Source organism: Hemicordylus capensis, chromosome 3 (genome assembly GCF_027244095.1).
Source record: "Hemicordylus capensis ecotype Gifberg chromosome 3, rHemCap1.1.pri, whole genome shotgun sequence".
Taxonomy (NCBI): domain Eukaryota; kingdom Metazoa; phylum Chordata; class Lepidosauria; order Squamata; family Cordylidae; genus Hemicordylus; species Hemicordylus capensis.
In genome coordinates, this window is record NC_069659.1 from 3,866,193 (window position 1) to 3,891,662 (window position 25,470).

Consider the following 25,470-nt stretch of genomic DNA (forward strand, 5'->3'; position numbering starts at 1 on the left):
TGGGGCGAAAAATGCCAACTGATGTACAGAATCTCCCACCCTTCAACCATTTTATGCACTCAAATAGGAGGGGAACGGTGGAGAAAAAGAACAACCTTGTCCTCTCTGTCCTGCTCAATGCAAACATTATTTAAAGGAATTGACTCTTTATTTCTGCTTCCTTCCAAATCTCAACACATTCCCACTAAACGACATTTGTAACCAAGATCTGTAGGTAGGCAAGAGAAGGTAACCTAGGAAGCTGCCATATACTGAGTCAGACCATTGGTCTATCTAGCTCAGTATTGTCTTCACAGACTGGCAGCAGCTTCTCTAAGGTTGCAGGCAGGAATCTCTCACAGCCCTATCTTGGAGATGCTGTCAGGGAGGGAACTCGGAACCTAGATGCTCTTCCCAGGGCGGCTCCATCCCATGAGGGGAATATCTTCCGATGCTCATACATCAAGTCTCCCATTCATATGCAACCAGGGCGGACCCTGCTTGGCTAAGGGGACAAGTCATGCTTGCTACCATAAGACCAGCTCTCCTCTCTGAAGGGGTTTGGGAAGGGAATAAACATGGGCTGCCAGACAGTGCTGGTTTACACAGGGCCACAAGACTCCCCATTTCAGTTATCTCAAGATAGAAATGGAAGGGAATACATGCACAAGAATACTGGCCAACTTTCCCTTTGCTAGGCTGTTTAATCAGTGAAAGATAATCATAGGAGATGGTCTCCCGACAGCTGGGAATCTCTCTTCAGTATTTGGAATGAGACATCTATCAGAGTTTGCAAAAAATGACACCCTTCTAGCTGAGGGCAGGGTTCAGAGAAACAACAAAAAGCAGTTTGATAAAAGCGAGTGCAGATGTGTGCTCTCTTGGAATCTGGTGTGGGTTGTACGAGGATGCCTTATTTGCAGGTTGCGAAGGTTGGAGGGAGGCACTTTTTGCCAGCTGTGGGAGGCTGAGGTGAGGCACCACTTTTGTCAACTGTGTCAGGGGTGCTCCAAACCACACCTGCAGCAGTGACAGCAGCAGCTATTCTCTCCAGCCTCCTGCACCAGAAACCCCTCTTTGGGCTGCTGTGTCCTGAGGTGGCAGAACATCGACGGGGCTAGGGTGAAAAGCTGGTGGCTGCTGGGAGAAGCTCCTATGGCCAGCACCATAAATGTGGCTGTAGTGGAAAAGAAGCTGTTAGGAACAGAGGAAGCTGCCTTCTACCGAGTCAGACCCTTGGTCCATCTAGCTCAGTATTGTCTACACAGACTGGCAGCAGCTTCTCCAAGACTGCAAGAAGGAGTCTCTCTCAGCCCTCTCTCAGAGATGTTGCCAAGGAGGGAACGTGGAACCTCCTGCATGAAAGCTGGCACATTTATTTATTTATGATTTATTTAACATATTTGTATGCCACCCCAAACATAAGTCTCTGGGCATTTACAACAAAACACTAAAAGCAATAAGTTAAAAGGTTAAAACAGTACAACAATTAAAAACTTAAAATAATGTTAAAACTATTAAAAATAATCAAACAGTGGGGCTATTCACACGATTGTAGAAAATTGGGCTAGCCTCCGCTAGCCCGATTTTCTACGATCATGCGAACCACTGGGCAGTTACTCACGAGTAGACTCCCAGCGGGAGGCTGAAAAGCAGCCTCCCAGCTCGGGGGACTCCCCAGTATGCCCTGCGGACTCACGCAGGGCATACTGGTGCTTCCGGGGGCTGCACGGCCCCCCGCTCCCCCCAGCCCCTTCCGGCTCCATCATGGAGCTGGCAATTGTGTGGGCGGCTGATCCGGCCTCCCAGGGCTCCCACCCTGATTGTCTGCGGGGAGAGCGGGCTTAGCCCACTCTCCCTGCTGAACTTCCTGAACCGGGTCTAACTCTAACCACCCCACCACACTGCCTCATTTCTCACAGAGGAGCTGCGAGGGCAAAATACCCCTTGGAGGGAGACTCAGATACAAGCGAGAAATAATAGACTAAGAGAAAACGGCTTTTGCTTGTCTGCGAGAAACCTGGGGAAGGAACCCAGGAGTCCTGGCACTTTCCTGCTGCCCTTTCCTGTCTTTCTGCTTGTGCTGATTATTCCCTCTCACTGGCACCACTTGGCCTCTCTGCTCCCTGGTCCCTCTTTCTTCAGCAGCACAGGCCTATGATCTGCTGAAGGAAAATGCTCACAAAGCTGAGACAATTGGGCAAGAGTCCCTCATTTGGAGTCACAGCCAATTGTCCCACATAGAGGCCTGCCCCACGGCCCCAGATCTCTGGCTGCCAAGTGGGCTGCCCCTTTGGTTTCTTTGCAGTTTCATAGTTTCATAGTATCACTCCTTTCTCTCTGCCACCTACTTCCCTGTTGCTCACCCCCACCCCCGATTTTGCTGCCCTAAACAGCTAGACACGGTACTCCCATTTTCTTCTTCTTCTGGCAGGGCTTCTGTGTGCTCAGCAAACAGGAATTCAACAGGTGAAGCTTTCCCCATCACTGCATCTGCAGTGGAGAGAAAGCTGTGTCTGCTGAATTTCTAGCTTCTCCTGCAGCTTGTCAAAAGTCCCGTCAGAGATAAAAGCAGCAAGTGAAGCCGAGGCTGTGTCTAATAAATCAAAACTGGCTGATTAATTAGAAGAAGTTCGAAGCATCTCTGAGAAATCTGTGCAAATTTGCCTAATTTGCTATGGATTTGCAAAAATGACGCTTCCTGGGTTAAGCACGTGGGTGATGGTTTGTTAAGGTTGAGAAAAACACTCTCTCGGAATTCTTGGCTCAGAATTGGGGGGGGTTGGTGACAGCTGCCCTGCAACTCCCCACCCCACAGCCCCACACCTTTTTCAGCAGCACCAATTTTGTGCTGGTGGTGCCAACATTTTAATTCCCCATCAGTCCCCTGGGAAGGATGCTAGGTCCACACACAGCATCATTTCCAGAGAATCTCTGGGGGGCAACGGTGGCCATCCACCATCCAGAGAGATGCTGCCAGTAAGGGCCTCTCATTTGCCCTATTTCATGCCCCCGCCAATCACCAAAATGCCCCCTATTTTTGCCACCGGGGTGGGGCATTTGGAGTCAGCCCTAGCTTTCCCCTTCATTTGCGCCAGGATCCTGCTACTGAGTTCCACAAGACGGCTTCCATTTTGAACGCGTGACCCATAGGCGTTGGACACAAGGCAGTCAAATGCACAGTTTGGAGCAGGCAAATGCAGGGAGCTTTTATTCCTACTGCAAAATCGAGCAGTTAAAATGCTCACGAGCTCTGCTGCCCTCGTGATGCCACTTCAGACCTCGACGGGCTCCCTTGGCCAACGTGATCCGGCACCCAATCTCGGGTTGGAGCTCCCTGGATGCGCAGAGCCCGGCACTTTCTCTGCCAGCATCAAGGAGGCTGCTTTGGATGAAAAGGAGCCCACATGAAGGCACTTAGGACTACTGGCAGGGTGGAGGGTGGAGAGAGGAGAGACTCAGTTCCTTGCTTGCTGGGGAATTAGTCGTTTAAATGAAAAAATGGTTTGCTTTGGTTTTTTAAATGGATGCAGAAAACCTCTCTGTCCAGTCTTGGGTCCAATCCATTTGCTACCAGAGCCTGTTTCCCAGGGCCTCATCCTGTCTGCTCTGGCAAGAGCTGCAAAGGGAACTAGCAGGCAGCATGTGCTAGATGCAACTATGAATACGACAAATATTTATATACCGCTTCTCAACAAAGAACGACCAAAGTGGTTCACAAAGATATCAATAAATAAATGGAATGAAATGCTATGAGCTGGGAAGAGACGACTTCTTCAGATCTCAGCTCAACTACTGGCGGCTATCGGACACAGAGTTTGGTGCATTTCTGTTCCAGTGGCTTAGGGCCTCTGCGCGCCGAATTCTGCATGGGATCATGGCCATCGGATGGCCTTAGGGAAGCCCCAAAGCCTCAGTTCCACCCCCATTTGCAAGATGCCAGTAACAACACGGGGTCTGCCTTGCAGGGCTGCTGTAAGGATTAAGATAATGCATGTCAATCACAGCATTCTGGACACTCTAAGTAACTACCTAAGTATTATGTATTATTTTTATATATTAATTAAATCTATATATTTGTAACACTTAAAAAAAAAACACCCAAACCCCAAAAAGCATAATTGTGTCAGGCTGACCATGCATTTTTACAGCACAAAGATGGCTGTGTCTCCACTCCTGCTGTTGCTCCCCCTGCAATTGGTATTCAAAAGTAGCTTGCCTCTGAAGCTGGAGGTGGCCTATAGCCAGATTAATAGCCCTTGATAGACCTGTCCTCCATGAATTTGTCTGAGTGCCATTTAAAGCCATGGCCATCACCACATCCTGTGGCAGGGAGTTCCACAGATTAATTATGCACTGTGTGAAAAAGGACTTCCTTTCATTGGTCCTAGTGCAACATGTGCAACGTGTTTATACAAGCACAGTGTTCAGTCTGGATGTCCGCCAGTAGAACTGGAGCGCCTAGATAGTGATTACCTTTCCTGAACAGGTATGGCATCTCCTTTTATAGACAGAAGCTCTGTGTTTTTAATAGCTGCATCTTGGAAGAAATCAACAGGCGGTGCTTTCCATATGATTAAGGTAAAGTGTGCTCTGTGGTTCTCTTTGGTAGGAGGGGTTTAGCATTGCCTCCTCCTGCGCAGTGAGATGATGCCTTTCAGCACCTTCTGATATTGCTGCTGCCCGATATAGTACCAGCGGGGATTTGAACCAGCAACCTCTGCTTGTTAGTCGAGCATTTCCCCGCTGCGCCTCTTAAGGTGGTTTTCTATATGATTGCCTTGCCATTATTCTTTTTTTAAAAAGAGCTTCTCCACTTTCTCCTTTTTTAAAAAAGCAAGATGTTTGCCTTTCTCAAGGCTACAGTTATTGGCTTATAAGGTAGCAGTAGCCAACCAGAAAGATAAGTCTACGCTGCGAAAGGGCTCAGGGGGAGGTGGGGGCGATTTTTACCCATCTCTGCTTCCACCCTCCAAAACTGGGTCCCTCAGGGACATATTTTTGGAGGGCGCAAGGTTATTTTGGGGGGGAGCAGAGATGGGTGAAAAGTGCTCTCCCCCACAGCCCACCCGCAACGCTCCATGCTGTGGAGTGAAGAACGTCCTCTGCCGCACAGGGACAGGGCTAGCAGCGCTCCAAGGCATCCTGGGCCCCCTGGAGTCCGGAAGCCAAATCGGCCGCCTGCCCCCTCCCTCCGCCTCCCGCTGGCCGCTGCCGCCACTGCGGCTTGCCAGCTGCAAAAAGAGGGCGCACAGGCACCCTGATGCAGACAGAGGGCGCGGGCATCCTCCCTCCCCAGCGGGCACTGGCTGGACTGGCACTGGGTCAGCTGGCAAGGGACAGCACGAGTGGCCGGCCCGCTGGCGGGAGGCAGCACAGGCAGCAGGAGCAGCCGCCAAGCGCCACCAAGGGGGAGCAGGAGGGGTGTGGCCACGTTCAGGACGGAACTCGGGGCCTCTCTGCTCTGGCTGCTCCACTCCGGCAGCATGAGCGCCTCTCCCTGGATGATGTGCTGCCCTTGTGTGAGTCAGGAGATCAGTCACAGAACTGTGCATTAATTTAAAAAAAAAAATTATACTCCCATCCACAGTCATATCTCGTCCAAGTGGCTAATTAGCAATAGCAATAGCACTTACATCTATATACCGCTCTATAGCCGGAGCTCTCTAAGCGGTTTACAATGATTTAGCATATTGCCCCCAACATTCTGGGTACTCATTTTACCGACCTCGGAAGGATGGAAGGCTGAGTCAACCTTGAGCCCCTGGTCAGGATCGATCTTGCAACCTTCTGGTTACAGGGCGGCAGTTTTTACCACTGTGCCACCAGGGGCTCTATTGTTATTTAATTGTTGTTTTATGATGTTTTTAATTGTTAATCATTGTTTTATGTTTTATAATTTTTGTTTAATTATTAATTGATTTTAATGGTGTTTTAATGTAAACCGCCCTGAGCCTTTTGGAAGGGCGGTATAAAAGTTTTAATCATCATCATCATCATCATCATCATCATCATCATCGGGTCAGCACCATTACGACGACGTTATCAAAAGTTTTTTTTTTTTTTTTTTTTAAATCAAAACAGCAGGAACCGCAGAAAGACACCCAAACACCACGGCAGCAGAATAAAACTCAGCAAACCTGGCAAGCGACTGGGGAGAATGCAAAGGTCTCCATTTGGCCCTGAGTGGACCTAAGAGCAGATGCCAAGCAGTGTTCCCTCTGACAGGGATTTCCAGATGTTGTTGGCTACAACTCCCTCAATCCCCAAGCAAAAGCCATTGCAGCTGGGGATTCTGGGAGTTGGAGTCAACCACATCTGGGAATCCCTGTCAGAGGGACCCTGGTGCCAAGTGGGCCTCCTTGATGGGGGTCCCATGACCAAAAGAGCCCCCTTCTGATGGCTCCCTGCCTAACTGCAGAGGGCAGGGACAGCCAGAGGAGGGCTTCAAGGCTGTACTTTTCAGAGATGATGATTATTATTATTGTTATTATTGTTATTATTATTATTATTATTATTATTATTATTATTATTATTATTACATTTATATCCCACTCTTCCTCCAAGGAGCCCAGAGCGGTGTACTACATACTTGAGTTTCTCTTTCACAACAACCCTGTGAAGTAGGTTAGGCTGAGAGAAACGTGACTGGCCCAGAGTCACCCAGCTAGTATCATGGCTGAATGGGGATTTGAACTCAGGTCTCCCCGGTCCTAGTCCAGCACTCTAACCACTACACCACGCTCTTAATGCCCAGGCAGGCCCCCATGAAACCTGAAGATGGTCTTGGAAGCCAATGCAGGAACCTTCAGGGTTAGGCAGCACGTGAGCGGGTGACTTTAGCAAAAAAGGTGCAACTCCATCAGTTGGATGGGATGGGATCTGGCAAAACGTTCTTGTGCTCTCTGGTGGACTGACAAGGCCAAGACATAAGCAGCAACACACACGTACGGTTGCCAGAACCTGAGGGGTATACTCGTGGGTCAAATGGGCCGTAACCCAAAATTTGGCCTTAAAAAAGCCAATCTGGCAACCAACACACACAAATCCTGCAGGACTCTCCCAATCCTGAACAATACAACGGTTCCACACCACCCCTTTCTGAGAATACTAGACATTTTGGAGAGGGGATATTAGTTTCCCTCCCTTTTATTTCAGCTAAAACAAAAAAGTAAAGTAATAATAATCCACATGAATAATTTCATAATTAAATGAAGGACAAAGGAAAAAAAAAATACTGACAAACAAAACCAAAATAAAATTATTGTTGTTTTGAGTATTCCCCCCTACACACAAGCCTGATCAGCAAGCAACAAAAAGCAAAGATAACACAATGAAATTGGAATATATTAAACTTCCCAGCTTCTTGTGGTTTTGTTCCCTGCACAATCACACTTGGGCATGGCTCTCCTACATCTCATTCTAGAGTTCGAAGCAAGTTGTCATATTTCGTATAAAAGCCACATAAATACTGCCAACATTTCAGCTTTCCCTGCTCTTTGCTTCCTACCTACTTCTACTCAGTCCAGAGAAATCTGAAGAATCAGTGAAGTTCAACTCACCTTCCCGTTGGGACTGGCCTTCTTGAACACTCTGCAAAATAAGAAGGGGAAAAGGAGAAAGGTGAATGAGGAATGGAAGAGAGAGAGAGAGATGCCCAATTTCAGCAGCTCTTAGCAGGTATGGATTCTCCGATCCACACATGAGTTCCCCATGGAGTTCCATGGAGGGAGTCAATTCTATCTGCCTTCCTTTGAGGGTGGGGAGTCTTTTCAGTGTGTTAATCCAAATTTTCGTGAGGTTTGGATTTAGCTGCAAAAGTGCCCACAAATATTCGCAAAACACTCCCCACTCTTCCATGGATGCTTCTGTGTCTGTTCACAACCATTATCCTTACTCCAATTTGCTGCTCTTTGGGGGCTCTCACCCCCCTGACCCCCACCCCATACAAACATACACATATTCGCTATGACTATGACAAATGTTTATAGATCACTTTTCAACAAATATTCTCAAAGCGTTTTATACAGAAAAATAAATGATAAAAGAAGATGGCTCCCTGTCCCCAAAAGATTCACAATCTAAAAAGAAACATAAGACAGACACCAGCAACAAACACTGGAGGGATGCTGTGCTGGGGCCGGATAGGGCCAGTTGCTCTCCCCCTGCTAAAAATGAGAAAACCCCCACTTTGAGGTGCCTCTTTGCTCATTTAGCAGGGCTTATTCTCTGCTGGCAAAGCAGTTCTATGGGTGCCTGAAGATATCCCTGGCTGGGGCAAGAAGTGACAAAGAGCACAAGATTCTTGTGCAACCCACATCAGAGAAGTCATGAGAAATTCAAACGGTAGTTTTCATTCTTCCCCCTTTCCAGGAATATCATTATGCGAGAAGCTGCCTGGAGAAGCGTGGAGGGCGGCCTGGGGATGAGCATCCTCTGCCAACGGCAATTCAATTAGTTCTCATTAGTGCTACAGGAAACAACATCTGGGAATTTCTTGCTCCCTCCCTTTCTCTCCCTCTGGAATTTTTATTCCTCAGTTCTCACCAGAGTGACCAAACCTCTTGCGAATATTAAGCAGAAGTACAGAAAGAGCGTATATTTCCCAAGAAGTGTCTGGCACAACCAAAGATGTGGGTTTTCGGGAAAATTATGAACTGGAAATTTTTTTCTGGGGGGGAATTCCTAGGAAAATGTCCACCTTGTTTGCATAAAATTTGCAAATTTTGGTCTTAAAAAAAACAAAACACTATACAAATTTTCTGATGCCCTAAATAGATTATGATCTGATTTGACATATTATTTGATCCATTTATAGAGCTGAGGGGGGGACCTCTACCATATTAATTTCCCACACTGTACAGTATCTCAAAACATTTTTCAAGTGGTCAAATAGGTGAGTTGAAATATTTGATTGGGGCAGAGTACAGGGAAATTAATAAATATATATTTTATGTGCTCTAACTGTTATACTCAAACAAATTCAAAGCTTTATGTGAAAAGATTTTTTGAATTGGAATACTCAGTAAGTCAATAAAACATGAGTATAATCACTAGGGATGTGCATTTTGGCAACCTTGATGATCAGGGTTCTAGAGCACCTTCCTTATGAGGCAAGGCTACAACACCTGGGGCTTTTTAGTTTAGAAAAAAGACGACTGCGGGGAGACATGAGAGAGGGCTATAAAACCATGCATGGTGCGGAGAAAGTGGACAGAGAGCAATTCTTCTCCCTCTCAAATAACACTAGAACCAGGGGTCATCCCATGAAGTTGATTGCCAGGAAATGGGGGGATCCTTTAAACGTGTTCTAAGGGTGGCCAGGGGGGCAGCGGCAAGAGGGCACCTTACCAGGTTCGTTGTCATCAGTGGCAGTGGCATGGTGGCAGTTCCTCTAAACCCCTCCAGCACTCCCAGCCAGCAGCAGGGGCCGGCAGCAGCCTGGTTCCAGCCTCCGTGAATGCACAGAGGCCACTTGGGGGGTCATTTGCATGGCCGTTTCCGTTCATGTAAATGGCCATCATGCCAATGGCCACTGTGCATCTGCAGAGGCCAGGACCGGACCACCACTGCCGACCCACATTGCGGGGGGGGGGGGCGCACTGGTGGGGTTTAGAGGAGCTGCTGCTGTGCCACAGATGATGATGAAGCCGGTAAGGTGGCCTCTCACCACCACCCCCAGCCGCCCTTAGAACACTTTTAAAGGATTCCCTCACCCCTCTGATTGTTAAGGGGAATCCTCACCAGATTTACAAGCACAGCCCTTGAACGGGGTTGAACCGGTCCATACTGAACTGGGCCCAATCCAGTTTGAACTCGGACTGGCTGCCTTTTTTTGAGGACGGTCCAGTTAGAGTTTGAACCGGTCAAACTGGACCAGTTCAATTTGAACGGGTTCTGTACACCCCTAATTTATGACCCAAGCAGTTGGGGAAAGAGAACCCGGGAATTTGGACACTCAAAATTCACACTTATTTATTGCTTTCATCTATGATTTGTCTCCTCTTGAAGATACAGGGAAACAATTCAACTCCTTCATACTTGGTAGTTTTATGGCTATTTATTTATTTACAACATTTATAAACGGCCTCTCTGCCAATGCCCTCTTGGTGTTTTATAAGTCAAAATAATGGCTTACCATCTAATAGACCCACCACAAAGAGACAAAGGGGAAGGGAGGGAAGAGAGAAAAGCCAGTTTGGGAGCCAACGGTGACGTAAGCACAGGGTGGGGTTCCATTTATGGCTACGTACAATGGCAGCCCTGCGTGGAGTTTGCCCATATTGCCTCAGGAATGGGCTACAGAAGCATTTCCCCAGATCCCCTGTGCTGTGTGACGACCCCACGAAATGGAGCAAGTTGTCCAAGGTGGAGAGGAACGGAGCAAGCCCAACCTGGCGGCTGTTTTCACTGGAACATCAAGTCACATTTTTATCATAACATCCCACAGAAACGTGCTGACAGGAAACACCGCAAGCAGTCAGAACTCCATCCCAGTCAGCTTGATCTCCGCCACTGACAGAAAAGCTGCTTTTTTGAGTCTGGAACGCCAGCACAACTCTGAAGGAAAGAGTCCTGTGAGGGTGAAGAGGGCGCCAAGAACACCTCTCTAGGTGCCCCTTACTGTTCAAATGGGCAGTATACACGGAGGCCGTTCTCAAAACCAGCCCTAACTGGGTAGGGCACTGCTAGCTCCGACTGCGGGGAGACATGAGAGAGGTCTATAAAATCATGCATGGGGTGGAGAAAGTGGAGAGAGAGAAATTCTCCCTCTTCCATAACACTAGCACCAAGAATCATCCCATGAATTTGATTGCCAGGAAATCTAGGACCAACAAACGGAGGTACTTTTTCACACAACGCACAACCCACTCGTGGAATTCTCTGCCACAAGATGTGGTGACAGCCAACAACCTGGATGGCTTTAGGAGGGTTTTGGAGAACTTCATGGAGGAGAGGTCTATCATCGGCTACTAGTCAGAGGGCTACAGGCCACCTCCAGCCTCGGGGGTGGTGGTGGTGCCTCTGGGTACCAGTTGTGGGGGAGTCACAGCAGGAGAGAGGGCCTGCCCCTTTCAACTCCTGCCTGTGGCTTCCAGCGGCATCTGGTGGGCCACTGTGCGAAACAGGATGCTGGACTAGATGGACCTCCTTGGGCCTGATCCAGCAGGGCTGCTCTTACATTCTTATGTTACCCTCCCCTACATGATCCAGATCTCGAAGAAAGAAGGAATAGCAGGATATAAATGCAGTAAGTAAGTAAATGTGCCCCGAAAGCTACAGGGGGGCAGGGCAACCCCTGGCTTGACTGCCTACATGAATGGGTGATTTACTCGGCTCCTGGAAGTGGAATTAGAATTCCAGGAGGGCAAATGCAGCCACCTTGCTGAAGATAAGCAGGCTTAGGTCTGCCTAGTACATAGGAAGCTGCCATATACTGAGTCAGACCATTGGTCTATCTAGCTCAGTATTGTCTTCACAGACTGGCAGCGGCTTCTCCAAGGTTGCAGGCAGGAGTCTCTCTCATCAGCCCTATCTTGGAGATGCCGCCAGGGAGGGAACTTGGAACCTAGATGCTTTTCCCAGAGCGGCTTCATCCCCTGAGGGGAATATCTTCCGGTGCTCACACATCAAGTCTCCCATTCATATGCAACCAGGGCAGACCCTGCGTAGCTAAGGGGACAAGTCATGCTGGCTACCACAAGACCAGCTCTCCTCCCTCAGACTAGCTCTTCTCCCTGCTGGAAGTGATACTGCCCGGGAATCCCATGGAAGATGTATTAAGTTCCATGGAGGAACAAAGTCAGATATGCATGCAATAGACAGGAGGTGAAAAACTGTTATCAGTTAAAAAGGTGCCCGTGGTTAATTAGGTAGCAGATTTTTAAAAGCAACAATTATTATAATCACAATTACTTATACAAACCAATTAAAGGCAGGGGTTCTGAAACCTGGATCCCCAGATTTTGTTGAACTACAACTCCCATCAGCCCCAGACACAATGATCAAGGCTGATGGGAGTTGTAGTCCAATAACATCTGGGGACCTAAGTTAGAGAACGCTTGTTACAATTGCCCTCCCCTCATACACAGGGAGAAACATCTCTTCTAAGGTGATGATGGTGATGATGCCGCCTCCTACAAGACAAGAGGGCATCTTTGCTTCAGAAGGATTGTTTTTATCAAAATGCAAAACTCATTCAAATTTCACCAAATGAGTAACTGGCTAAAACTCACATGATTAACCAACACCAACTCTGCTCTCACGACATATCCAAGGTGAGCAAATGTAGGCAGACTGGAGATCTTCATGCATTCAGTTGAAAGTCTGCCTGGTGTGTATGCATGCAGGGATCTTGGCTTGTGACTGAGAGCTATCCTGCTTCCCTGAGGTTCTAGATTCCGCTAGGAAAATACCACTCCTTAGGCACACAAACCATGCAGATATTCAGCTAAACAGGAGTGGAGTCTACAGCCACAATCCAGCACACACACAAACACACCCCATGACTCCCACATATGTTCAACTGCTCTTGATACATTGGTAGTACAGGACTTAAGATTTCTTAATGGAGGGACAGGCCTATTTATAACATGCACCGCAATAAAAAATTACAAACCCAACAGCAGTACAAGGAAACCAACAATAACACAAGCAAGAAGCATCAGAACACTGTCCACTAAAAGCTCAGAGAAATAAAACTGTCTTCATATCTGGGACCTAAAAGTGGTAGTCGGTGCCCGGTGAGTGTCCCTGGGAAGATCACCGCATGGTGGGGCCACCACCAAGCAGGGCCTGTCCTTCTTCACCACTCGCCTCATTGATGAAGGGAGGGCTCTCAGAGCAGGGCCTCTGGTGAAGATCCTAACAGAAGGGCAGGTTCAGGGGGGATTCCTTATGAGTCACCTCACAAATATGCAGTTTCTGTGCCTGTGGACTGGTGGAACCTCAAAGATGTGCATGGCTAAACAAAATGGCATAAGTGTCATGTGTCGTGCCTGACCCCCCCCCCCCACACACACCACTCAGGCATGGGCACTCTAACTCAGGCTATGGGTGTGCACATTCTTCAAAGAAAAATACATTAACCAAAGAAAAAGGAAGGGCGTTCCTCTAGAAGCAGGAAGTTTTGCACTTTGTTTGTAAGAGAAACATTAAGAGATTGCCCTTTACTAAAAGTACTCCTGATTTTTTTAACCTTGCTTAAAAAAAAATAAAAATCCTCAAACTGTGCTTCATATGAAAGCGTGACCAAGGTGCTGCTTCTCACCAGCGACTGCACAGGCACTATCCAATAGGTGCCCATGACACAGCAACACAACCACTGCACACATTTTGGCTCAGCGGGCCACCAACTGGACTACTGAAGACTTTGCGGTCCGTTTCAGGAGGTACTTCCGGAGATGCTACCAAAAAAAAAAAAAAAAACCCCAGAAAAAACTAGTTCACTAGGAACAGTTGTGCACTACCACTACCACCCCCCGCAAAACCAACAGCTGAGCACTCCATGCAGCTAGAAGACGACGACAAAAGCCACATCATCAAAAGATTTATCATCGTCATCTGCACAAGCCCGATGATTCCTTTCCCAGGGGGATTGTTTTCCTGGATTCATCGCTGGCTGCTGCACACAGGGGAGTCTGCCCGACCTCGCCACCCCGCAGATCCCTTACCGCTTCGTTAAGTCTTCAGTAACCGTATTCCTGAAGAAGCCATTGATGCTTTCGAAACGGCCGGGGGGGTTGCTGCCAGCTGCGTCTCCCTGTGCCCCCTTCATCTGGACTCAGCTGACGGACGGAGCAACCTGTCAGAAGCTCGGCAAGGAGAACCAAAGAGCGGTTCTCCTCCTCCGCTGCCTCCGGAGTGCCTTGCGAGACCCACAGAGTGTGTGTGATTGGGACGCTGGAGATGCCAGTCTCAGGCTCCCACCTTCCCTCGGCATCAAGGGAAAGCACGGTGGCCAGACAACGGAGCAGAAGCCAATTTCCCAATACACGGTGCTCAGAGAGTTTCCTGATCTCCAAAGGGGAGGCAAAGGAAATCCAGCTATTATAAACTACCGAGCTGCTTCCGGAAGGATAAAAACAAACGACCGAAGCCCAGCCAAAGATGTGGCTGATTGTTTCCCATCAAAATGCAGTTCTGCATCTCCGCCGCCCCACACACCATGTGCAGCTTCACTCCCTGCCCATCTGCTGTTCTCTTCACTCCCCCCAAAGCCCGATTCTAATTTCCTCCGTCCCACTGCTTCTTGGCCTGCTGCCTTCCTTTCCCAGGAAAGGTCCTGATTTCTGCTGCTTCTCCTTGCCTAGGATCTTTTGCTCTCCCTTTTTCTCTCTGAGATCAGAGCAGCGCAGAAACATGCAGCCAAAGGTGTTCGAGGGACCCCACCAGTACCAGAGGGCCCACCAAACACCACCACCACCCCGCATCACCATCCTTACTGCATGAGGATGTTGATGGACATCTGCAAGCCTCCCAATCTGAATGTCTCCAAGGATTTTGGAGTACCAAGCCACTCGCTCCTCTTCGTAAAGGTTTCTAAGCAGTGCATTAATCAAAGCAAGGCTGCTCACCGGGCCTGGGCATCCAGAACCATCCATTGGCATCCAGTTGGCATCCATTGCCAACTGCACGGGTTGCCAGTCCATCTCTGGGCCCAATTCAAAGTGGTGCTGACCTCTGAAGTCCCAAAGGGCTTAGGAGCAGCCTGTCCGAAGGAGCACCTTCTCCAGTCGGTTCCCACCTGCTAAGGGCATCTTTGGAGACCCTCCTCGGGGTGCCACTGCCCACAGCAGTGCCACAGGTGGTTACGAGGGAGAGAGCCTTCTCAGGAGTGGCCCTCCGGCTGCAGAGTGCCCTCCCTGGTGAGATTTGCATGTGGACGTTTAGACACCAGGCCAGAGACTTCCTCTTCTGCCACACCTTTAATTTACAATCGCTGGTTACCCCGATTCCTGCCAGTTCTGTATTAGCTCACAGCTGCTTTTGACACTAGCAGGTACACTGTGGTTGCATTCGGGCCCTCCTTCCAGGAGACAGAAATCAGCCTCACGGGCCTCCCTCACTGTCACGCAGCAGCAGGGCACTCTTGCACGGCCCGCACAACATTCTGTCAGTGCAGCGTAAAGCTTTGGAAAGCAATGCCAGCCACTCCGTGAAGCCACAGGCCCAAGACACGTGCCTGGACATTCATGGACCTTGGTCGTGTTGCCAGGTCCCCGGGGCACGTGGAAATGGCACGGCGAAAGGCAGACAGCTCAAAACACAGCTACACTGAGCGGTGTGGGAGAAGAGTTCATTACAAGTGCAAGGAAAACCAGAGCGCCCAGGCTCCGGTCTCTACAAGCAGACCAGGGCTCTGGTCTTCCTTGCCCCTGTGATCACGACCAAGAGGAAACCTGCCAAGCAGACAACACCGCACAAAATCTGGTGCTCACAAACGCAAGGCAAGATGGATGGAAAGATGGCACTCCTGCAGAGAAAACGTCAAGCAGGGCTGAGAGCAGAAGACACGGATGATATGCACACTCCATCCACCCCACCCCCACCCCGCCCCAAATCCATGCTCTCCAGGGCCAGGAGAGTCCCCCTCCTTTCTACTGACCTACTTTGGTTCATCATGAGCAGCCATCAAGTCCCAGAAGCTCTAACGTCTGGTTTACCTCTATGTCTGAATGCTCCCCAGCAAAAGGCAACTCCTTGTCGTAAGCAAAAGCACCAGCAGAGAAGGATTCATCCTGTTGCATTAGCACAAGGCAATTCCATTTTGCATCCTGCCAGCCATTAGCCCAAGGTGAGAGCAATGTGCTTCACGAACCTGGCCAAGAACTTCAAGCAAACTGGGACAGAAACGGCACCAAGAGAAGAAGACCCGGCTCCCACCAGAAGCTTCCAGGCAATTATCCACCTTCATTCCGGGCAGACCCAGCCCTCCTGGGTACAGGTGGGCCATTATCATCCTGGAGGACAGCCAAGGTTGCATTGCTTGTTAGCTTTGTCTGTGGAAGAAGACTAAAAGGGAAAAAGGATCCTTCACTGGAAGATCTTTAGGAAATGTTGGCATCCTGAAGGCTGAGGAGCAATGACTGGCTATCAACTCCCTCCTATGCTCTGGGGAGGAGTGTCGTTGCAAACTGGGAGCCATGGGAAAAGCATTGCCCCAGATCAGGAGCCATGGGGAAAGACAATTCTACACTTCTGGGAACTGAATGGGATACCCGGGTTGCCGAAACGAAGGCAAGAGAGCTGATTAACAGAACTGAGTAGTTCACTTGCTTTTGGATCAGGGTGGGAGTTCTCAAACGTGGGCCCCCAGATGCTGTTGGGCAAATGGCCATTGTGGCTGGGCATGGTGGGAGTTGTAGTCCAACAACACCTGAGGACCTGAGCTTGAGAACTCTTGGATTAGGGGCCAGTCAGTAAGCTCCTTTTCATTTTTGGCTGCAAAGCTGTGCCTCAGCAAGAGCTCAGCAGCAAAATGTGGAATAAGGGACTGGACCCACAGTGTCTCCATGGGTAAGAAAGAGATCTGACCCTTCTTCTGGAACAACCCAGCTAGATCAGCTGGCATCTCATATATCACTCTCCTCTTCTAGAAACACCACATCTGTTCTTTACCACCACCACCACCTTTTCTCTGTCACACAAAGAGTCAGGAGTTCCCCACTCTGGGTGCCCAGATATGACTGGACTACAATCCCATCACCTCCAACCACAATGGCCAAGATCATGGTGTGTGGGGTGGTGGTGGTGATGGGGACTGCAGTCCAGCCACATCTGGGCACCCAAGGTTGAGAACCCTCGTGGTAACAACAACAAATATTTATATACCTCTTTTCAACAAATGTTTCCAAAGTGGTTTACATAGAGAAACAACAAATAAATAAGTAAGATGGCTGCTTGTCCCCAAAGGGCTCACAATCTAAAAAGAAAGACAAGACAGACACCAGCAACAGCCACTGGAGGGATGCTGTGCTGGGGGTGGATAGGGCCAGTTGCTCTCCCCCTGCTTAATACAAGAGAATCACCATGTTAAAAAGGCGCCTCTTTGCCCAGTTAAGCAGGGTAAGGTTTTAAAGATGAACGCCAGGATGTTGAATGGGGTCTAAAACGAACAGGTAACTAGTGCAGCAGGCCTTGAACAATCGGCGTCGTGCTGTGGTCTCTGCTGGGATTGTGCAAGTTGGTAAAATTGGGTTCCGATGTTGGGAATCCTGGACCGCACCATGAGGAGGCAGCAAAACGCCGGGCAATGGCCCCTGGTCATGCGTTGGTGATGGTGATGGTGGTGGTGGCAGCCTTTAACTCAGGCCTGCTCAACTTCGGCCCTCCTGCAGATGTTGGCCTACAATTCCCATAATCCCTGGCTATTGGCCACTGTGGCTGGGGATTATGGGAGTTGTAGTCCAAAAACAGCTGGGGGGCCGAAGTTGAGCAGGCCTGCTTTAACTGCTGACCGAACACTAGCGTGGGGACAGCTGAAGAGGATCTAGGGAGCGCTCAGGAGTGGGTGGGGAGCGACACAGGGCAGCCTGGGAAGGCATGTGGGGCAGCTGGATATGGTAGTTCCACTCCAAGCTCAGTTTCCCCCTAGGAGTATCATTTTGCCATCCATCATAAATATGATCCAAACGATCCCAGACAAACTTCACTGCTTACAGCGGAGGTTCTCAACTCTGAGTCCCCAGATGTTGTTGGACTACAACCCCCATCATCCCCAAGCACGGAGGGCATTCAGCCATTGTGGCTGGGGATAATGGGAGCTGTAGTAGCCCAATTTCATCTGGGGACCCCTGAATTAAATTGCCCCCAATCATCGGCAAGAAGGAGTCACTTCCCCGCCCCTGAACTCATCAGTACCTTTCACTCCAACAAGCCAGCCTGCCGACTGCAAGCATGAAATGAGAGTGTATTCCCTTTTCCTGGAAAAAAGCTCATGTTTTAGTTATGCTCCCATGAATTTTTCATGGCCGTGCTCTCTCCCAGCTCCCCCGCCCCGAAAATAAATATTGGAGTGACTTCAATGAATCGTTAGTGTGACCTCCATAGAAAATCAAAAGGCACTAATGAGCTTCCGTGGCCCGCCACCACCTCAGCCTGCAAACGCACATCTCTGCCGCCTCCCCTGGTACCTGGGCAAGTGGGGGGGGGGCTGACAAGGGGGGGGGCGGGAGAAGGGCTCCAAAGGCACCTGCTGGGCCGGCTTCCTGGGAGGGATGTCAAAACACTGGGGTTGTCATGGCAACAGCAGCTGTTTCCCTACCCAGCAGCTAATTAAGAGGAGCTCTTCAATATGCTAATCTGCAGCAAGACAAAGAAAGGCACCCACTGGCGGGGATGGGGAAGGTGGGTGAGGGTGCCATCCCAAGGAGCCGCGCCGAGACTCCTTCCGATCTCCAGCACAGGCAGTGGATCGCGGCATTTGGGGTCCAGTGCTCGGGCCCAAGTGCGGGGGGGGGCATCTTCCTCAGGCCCAACAGATATATATATATACACACATATATCTGGGTGGTTTACAAAATAGACCAAAATTAAAAACAGAACCAGCGCAATTAAAACCTCAAAATAATTAAAACAGTTTAAAATTCAGCAGTATAAAAACTTTAAAGCTATTTACAACAAAGGCCTGATCAAACAGGTATGTCTTCAGCTGTTTCCTAAAAGCAACCAGAGATGGGGAGGCTCTAATTCGGCTTGGGAACACGTTCCAAAGTCCTGGGGCAACTCTAAGGTAAAGTGTGCCGTCAAGTCGATTTCGACTCCTGGCGCTGACAGAGCCCTGTGGTTGTCTTTGGTAGAATACAGGAGGGGTTGACCATGGCCTCCTCCCGCGCAGTATGAGATGATGCCTTTCAGCATCTTCTTATATCACTGCTGCCCAATATAGTACCAGCGGGGATTCAAACTGGCAACCTTCTGCTTGTTAGTAAAGTATTTCCCCATTGCACCAATTAAGGTGGTTGGCAGGCAGGCACGTAGGTTGTTAGAATCCCCCGCTGGTATGTTTCCTAGACTATGGGAAACACCTACGGTATATCGGGCAGCAGCGATATAGGAAGATGCTGAAAGGCATCATCTCACACTGCGTGGGAGGAGGCAATGGCAAACCCCTCCTGTATTCTACCAAAGACAACCACAGGGCTCTGTAGTCGCCAGGAGCCGACACCAACTCGACGGCACACTTTACTTTACCTCTGAGGAAGCCAGAAGGAAGGCAACTCTAGAAATACCCAAGGAAAGACTTTTAAATAGTTCAATAAAAGAACCGACAATCAACTCCAGAACACTAGGAGACCCAAAATCAGCAGAGGCCCAGAGGTCTGGAAGGACAGAATAGAAGCCACTGAACTGACCAGGCAGACAGCTTTATTTTAAAATATGTTTACCCTGATTTTCCCACAGCTGCAAGGTGGCTCACACAGGACAAAGCAGTTAAAACAATAATCCACACAGAAGAGCTTGGAAATCCAAACAAAGGTGCATAAAGCCATCTTAGGGAAGGCCGAGGCTGCAAGAGTCCAGAAAGGAAAGGGCAGAGAACCATAGGGACCGGTTACTCAGAGCTGGAGAATAAATCTGGGGATAAGGGTGGATAATTTCATGGAGGAGAGGTCTATCAACGGCTACTAGTCTGGTGGCTCTAGGCCACCTCCAGCCTCCAAGGCAAGATGCCTCTAAATACCAGTTGCAAGGTAGCAACAGCAGGAGAGGGGGCATGCCTGCATCTCTTGCCAGTGGGCTTCTCAGAAGCATCTGGTGGGCCACTGGGAAACAGGATGCTGGACTAGATGGGCTTCCTTGGGCCCGATCCAGCGGGGCTCTTCTTACGTTCATTCCTAGCAGTGAGAATCCAAATATTTATTTGAAACATTTATACCCCACCCTTCCAGTACACTTCTGCTCAGGGAGGCTCACAACATTAATAAGATAAATACAATATAAAGCAACAAATTGAAATCAAGCTAAAACCACATTTAAAGTTATATTTTTCAAATTAAAAGTTATTTGGAGGAAAGGAAAAAAAGGCTAACACCAAGAACAACACCCCCCCCCCAAAAAAAACCCCTTGATTCATTGAGTTTCATTTCAAAACTAAAATACTCCATTTATTTGCAGGCACCATGTAGCTGGAGGGCCATGGATTAATTCAACGCTTCAGATCACGTCTCCATCTTGGCTAAGGCCTCATTCATAGTCATCAGAGGATGAACAGCAGCAGCAATCATCTCCTGAGTAACTCATTACAAATCAGAAATCTAAAAACCAAGGGCGTGATGCTCCAAAGGGCCACTCCAGAATGCCATTCTTCAGAGGAAGGAGGACCAGGTAGTCACCCCTCGCTGCTGAGGCACCAGAGGTTTTAGGAAAGGGAAGAGGTGCTGAGCTAGAAACCGGCAAGAGCCTCATCTCAGAGTGAGGTGGGAGCCCTATGCTATCATCCCAAACATGTGAGGGATGTCTGCCTCACTGCTGAACATAAAGTGTCCTGCGAGAGCCACCACATCACATTGCCAAGGGCTGATTTTGAAGCTTCTTCTCAGGAGAGGAGAGCTGGCCTTGTGGTAGCAAGCAGGACTGGTCCCCTTAGCTAAGCAGGGTCTGCCCTGGTTGCATATGAATGGGAGACTAGAAGTGTGAGCACTGCAAGAGATCCCCTTTACAGGATGGAGCCACTCTGGGAAGAGCATCTAGGCTCCAGGTTCCCTCCCTGGCAGCGTCTCCAAGATAAGACCAAGAGAGATTCCTGCCTGCAACCCTGGAGAAGCTGCTGCCAGTCTGTGAAGATAATACTGAGCTAGATAAACCAATGGTCTGACTCTGTAGAAGGCAGCTTTCTATGTTCCTCTGTTTGACCCAATCCTGATGTGCCCGGTGCCCAATTAAGCCCCTGCCTGCTGCCACTCCAAACTTCTTTTACTAACAGACTGGCATGAAAGGACTGAGTTGGTTTGCAACTACGCCAGTGGAAATGACGTAGAAGCTTCCGAACTAAGGACACCGTGGGCTTGGCTTCCTGTCCTTCCTGCGCAGCTGACTTGCATTTTTAACATCACCCTTCTCTGACTCAGTTTATGCCCTCCCAATGCATTTTCTTGTTCAGTGACTCGAGGAAGAAGACAGCACAAAGGGCAGAGTAAAGGCTGCCCATCATTCAGAAGTCACAAATCTAAATGACGGCACTAGCCTAAAAGCTGAAAGTTAAGAACATAAGAAAATCTCTGCTAGATCAGAGCAAGGTCCACTTAGTCCAGGATCCTGCCTCATGTAGTGGTCCACCAGCTGCATCTGGGATGCCCGCAAATGGGGGAAAGAGGGCAATACCCCCTCCCGTTGGTGCTCCCTAGTACCGGGTGTTTGGGGCCATGCCCCCTTCAATCCTAATGGAAATATACAGCTATCTAGACTAGGAGCCATCGATAGCTCCGCGAATTTGTCTAATTCACTTTTAAACCCATCTAGATTGGTGGCAGCGAAGTTTAACTGCACGTTCTGTAGTTAAAGAAGTACTGTACTTGCTTTTGTCTGTCAGAAATCTCCTAGCATTTAGCTTCAGTGGATGAACCCAGGTTCTCTTATTGTGAGAGAGGGAGAAAAACTTCTCTCTGTCCATCCATTTGGCAACAGTTTGGAAGGAAAAGGTGGTGGTGAAGAGCCCCTAAGTTGGTGACCTGGCTGGACAGAAGAGTTGGCAGAAGCTGATGTTAGTTTCTAGTCCTCATGGAGCAGCTGGAGCTCATGAGCCACCGACAGCAAGGACTATCAAGAGCAAGAAGGAAAAGAGACAACTGTTTGAAAAGAGAACAAGAATAAATTCTAATATCTAAGATCAATTCCAATATATTAGAAATTCTTTCTAATATTATGAAAGAGGGAGAAGCTTTTCTTCTTCTTTTTCAAGCTGCACCATCACACAAGTCTGTGGCCCAAGGCTGAGCTGGGAGTGTGTGCAACAAGGGTTTGTTCTACCAGGGCTCCACCCACTTAAGGGGTGGGGCTTGGAGCCAGGGAACAACTGGCAGCAGGCAAGCTGCCCAGTGGGGATCCCGAGCTGAGAACTTTCTGGCTAAAAGGGGTCAGAGGGAATCCGGCCTGTCTCCAAGTGAATGTTGTGGATACAATTTAGATTTCTGGAGCAGAGACAGGATATGGCCCAGGTCATACGCAACACGAAACTGGAGGCTGGCGCACCTGCGGTTTCAGTCAGGCACTGCAAATCGTGCTGCAGACATCTCTCAGACGGCGGCCAGTCAAACGCCAGTTGCGGCTGAGGGTCACCCCTCCCGGCCGCAAGGCCCTCCCAAGGCCCTCCCGGCAAGCTCCACAGCCAGACTGTGGGCAAAGCATCGGCACGTCAGCGGGGCAATTGCAATTGGCCACAGTCTCGAAGGGGGTGCATTTTCCGAGTGCTCTGCCCACCCTCAGCATGGAAAGGGCATTTAACCCCATTGACATGCCCTGCCCTGCCCTGCCAGCGCTTCTTCCGGCAGTGATGGCACCAGCGGCTTCCAAGTATAATTATTATTACATTAAATTGTAGCAGATAATTAATTTATAGCAAATAATTCATTATAGGGAGGCAAGCCTTCGAACGCCACCTAGCAGATTTGGAACTTGTGCTCAAACACAAGCAGTGCAGCGGAATGCTGCAAGAGCACTTCAGAGTGCTCACTGACAGTTCTTCTCGTGAGTAAGCCTAGGGACCGAAAACCCCCAAGGGGAAGGGGCCCCCTCCCCCAACCTCTCCATGAAAGAAAAAACTCAGCTGCTCCAGGATCCCTGCTTGGGGCTGCCTTTTAAATCCAGTCCCAGGTACACCACAGGTTCCCATTCGGGCTCTGGGATGGGGTGCCCATCACACCTGGAGTGTTTGTTCTTGTGGACACGCATCACTGTCGCTTGCTTCTTGGGGAGCAAAGCACTTGGTGCCCATCCTGCCATCCCGTCCCCTTTCCCTCCTGCTTGCCAGCTGGGGGGAGCAAGGGACGGAGTTGGGGCAGGGAATGCCCATCGAGAGGATGGCAAGGCGGCGTTGCAGCGTCCCTGTGGTGGGGCAACTCCATCGCAGCATAGGGGAGAGGAGGGGTGGGGCTGGTTCTCCGAGCAGCAGCCGGCGAAAAGTGGCACTGGCATCGAGCAGCCGAGTCCCTGGGTGGGTCTGTGTCGCCGCCTCTATGGCTGCGGTTTGGAAATCGTCAGAAAACTACAGTGAGGGAGGCATCCGGAGTTGGACGCAACAACTCGGCAGCCAAACCGTGTGTCTTGGCAGCGAAAGTTTGTGCAAACTTTGTGCAAACCGGAAGTTCAAATTGGAGTTTGGCAAGGCAAACCGAAGGTTGCTTTTGCCATGAAACCGCGGTTTCACACATTTGGAGGTACTGGAGCTACAACCTCTGCCACGTTTAATGTTTAGCATTATGTATGAACCGGGGCCTAAGTATCTGTTAGGCACACTCATAAACCACCTAGAGTCTTCAGTAGTCTCAGCTGTAAACCACCTAGAGACTTCAGCACTGGGCGGTATACAAATATGCTAAACAAACAAACAAATAAATGGTAAGCCAAGGGTTCTCAACCTTGGGCCCCCAGATGTTGTTGAACTACAACTCCCAACATCCTCAGCTGCAATGGCCAAAGGCCACTGTGGCTGGGGATGATGGGAGCTGTAGTCCAACATCATCTGGGGACCTAAGGTTGAGAACCTTGTTGTGAACTAACTGTAGTCTGAAAAATAAGTTCTCCCAGCAGCGTATACTGGATTCGTATCTTGCACCTTCTCAGGTCACTGGGATGGGAAATTGTCAGATCCTTTATTGACTCGAAGGGCCGGTGGAGCTGAGCAGTTCCCCGGCTGTAACAGACAGCGCTTCAATTGCTCTTTGGTTGGAGCACCAGAAAAAAATCACACTGGTGCTTTGTAGACCTTTACAACCTAACTGAGCCTTCATTAATTAGACAAACAGTTATGTCAAGAGAGGCCAGGCAGGGAAAAGGTCAATACACCTGGGAAGGGAAGGAGGGAGGTGCTGCAGGGCTCCTTCCTGGGCTAAAAACTCTGCCTGGGCAATCTGGGTTTTCAAACATGATGCTGATGGTGAGATTCAGCGCTACAAAGCCAGATTAGTAGCAAAAGGATATTCACAGAAATACGGAGAAGATTATGATGAAACCTTTGCACCAGTGGTTAGACATACCACAGTAAGGACTCTGTTAAGTATTGCTGCTAGCAAAGGAATGCATGTTGAACACCTAGACATGAAAACTGCATTCTTGCATGGAGAATTAGAAGAGGACATTTACATGCAACAACCACCAGGTTTCTTAGAGAAAGGCAAAGAGGACTATGTATGCAAACTGCAAAAGAGCATTTATGGTTTAAAACAGGCTGCCAGAGCATGGAACACAAAACTAAATGATATGCTGCTTCAAGCAAACTTCAAAAGAAGTGAAGCTGATCCCTGCCTGTACACGAAATTCAGAGATGGCAAATGGACTTACATTCTGGCGTATGTTTATGATTTGATTCTTGCCTATGAGAATCCAGATGACAGCAAGGAAATAATGCATCATCTGAACAGAGATGTGGAAGTCAAGCGACTTGGCAACATTGCACACTACTTGGTCATTTAAGTACAAAGAGAGAAAGATGGAAGTTTCCTCATCAACCAAGAACAGAAAATTAAAGACTTGATCAACTTGCTCAGACTGGAAAATGCGAATCCTACACCAACTCCAATGGAAGTGAACTACATAAAGCAAGAAGATCAAACTGAGCCACTATCCGACAACCACAGATATCGTGAAGCATTGGGTAAGCTTCTATACATTAGTACACTCACTAGGCCAGATATTAGTACAGCAGTTGGCTTACTTTGCAGAAAGACTGCATCACCAACAGTCAAGGACTGGAATGCAATTAAAAGACTTGTTAGGTACCTAAAGGGTACTGCACACTTTAAGCTCAAGCTACCAGCTAACAGTCAACCAAAACTAGAAGCATACGTAGATGCAGACTGGGGTGGAGATCTAACAGAAAGGAAATCCACCAGCGGTTACATAATTTTCTATGGAGATGGAGCCATAAGCTGGTCAAGCAGAAAGCAAGACATAGTAGCATCATCAACCACTGAAGCGGAATATGTATCAGCTGCACAGGGCAGTCACGAGATACAATGGCTGTGTCAACTACTGAAGGACCTAGGTACAGAGGTACCACAGCCCATACCAGTGTATGAAGACAACCAAAGCTGCATTCAACTCTCCAAACAAGAAGATGTAAAGAGGCGTACCAAACATATTGATGTGAAGTACCATGTGGTGAGAAGTCTCCAAAGGATGGACTAATCAAGCTGATCTACTGCCCAACAAATGAAATGCTTGCAGACATACTCACTAAGTCACTACCAAGACCCCGCTTTGAAAAGCTGAGAGAGAAAATGAATCTTGTGAACTGAGTCACGAGACATCGAGAGGGGTTGGAAGTGAAGGACT

At 48.9% G+C, this 25,470-nt stretch overlaps 1 protein-coding gene across 6 annotated transcripts in view; it reads right to left on the reverse strand.

The window, feature by feature from the left end:
• Positions 1–25,470, reverse strand: part of ARRB1 (arrestin beta 1) — a 180,598-nt gene that overhangs the window by 57,883 nt on the left and 97,245 nt on the right. For 3 of the 6 annotated variants that reach the window (XM_053313215.1, XM_053313217.1, XM_053313218.1), the window contains one exon: positions 7,542–7,572. In XM_053313215.1, coding sequence (XP_053169190.1) covers positions 7,542–7,572 — 31 coding nt within the window. Of the gene's footprint in view, positions 1–7,541; positions 7,573–13,652; positions 13,994–17,841; positions 17,895–25,470 lie in introns of those variants that run through there. The other 3 variants (XM_053313216.1, XM_053313214.1, XM_053313212.1) reach the window with 3 other exon arrangements.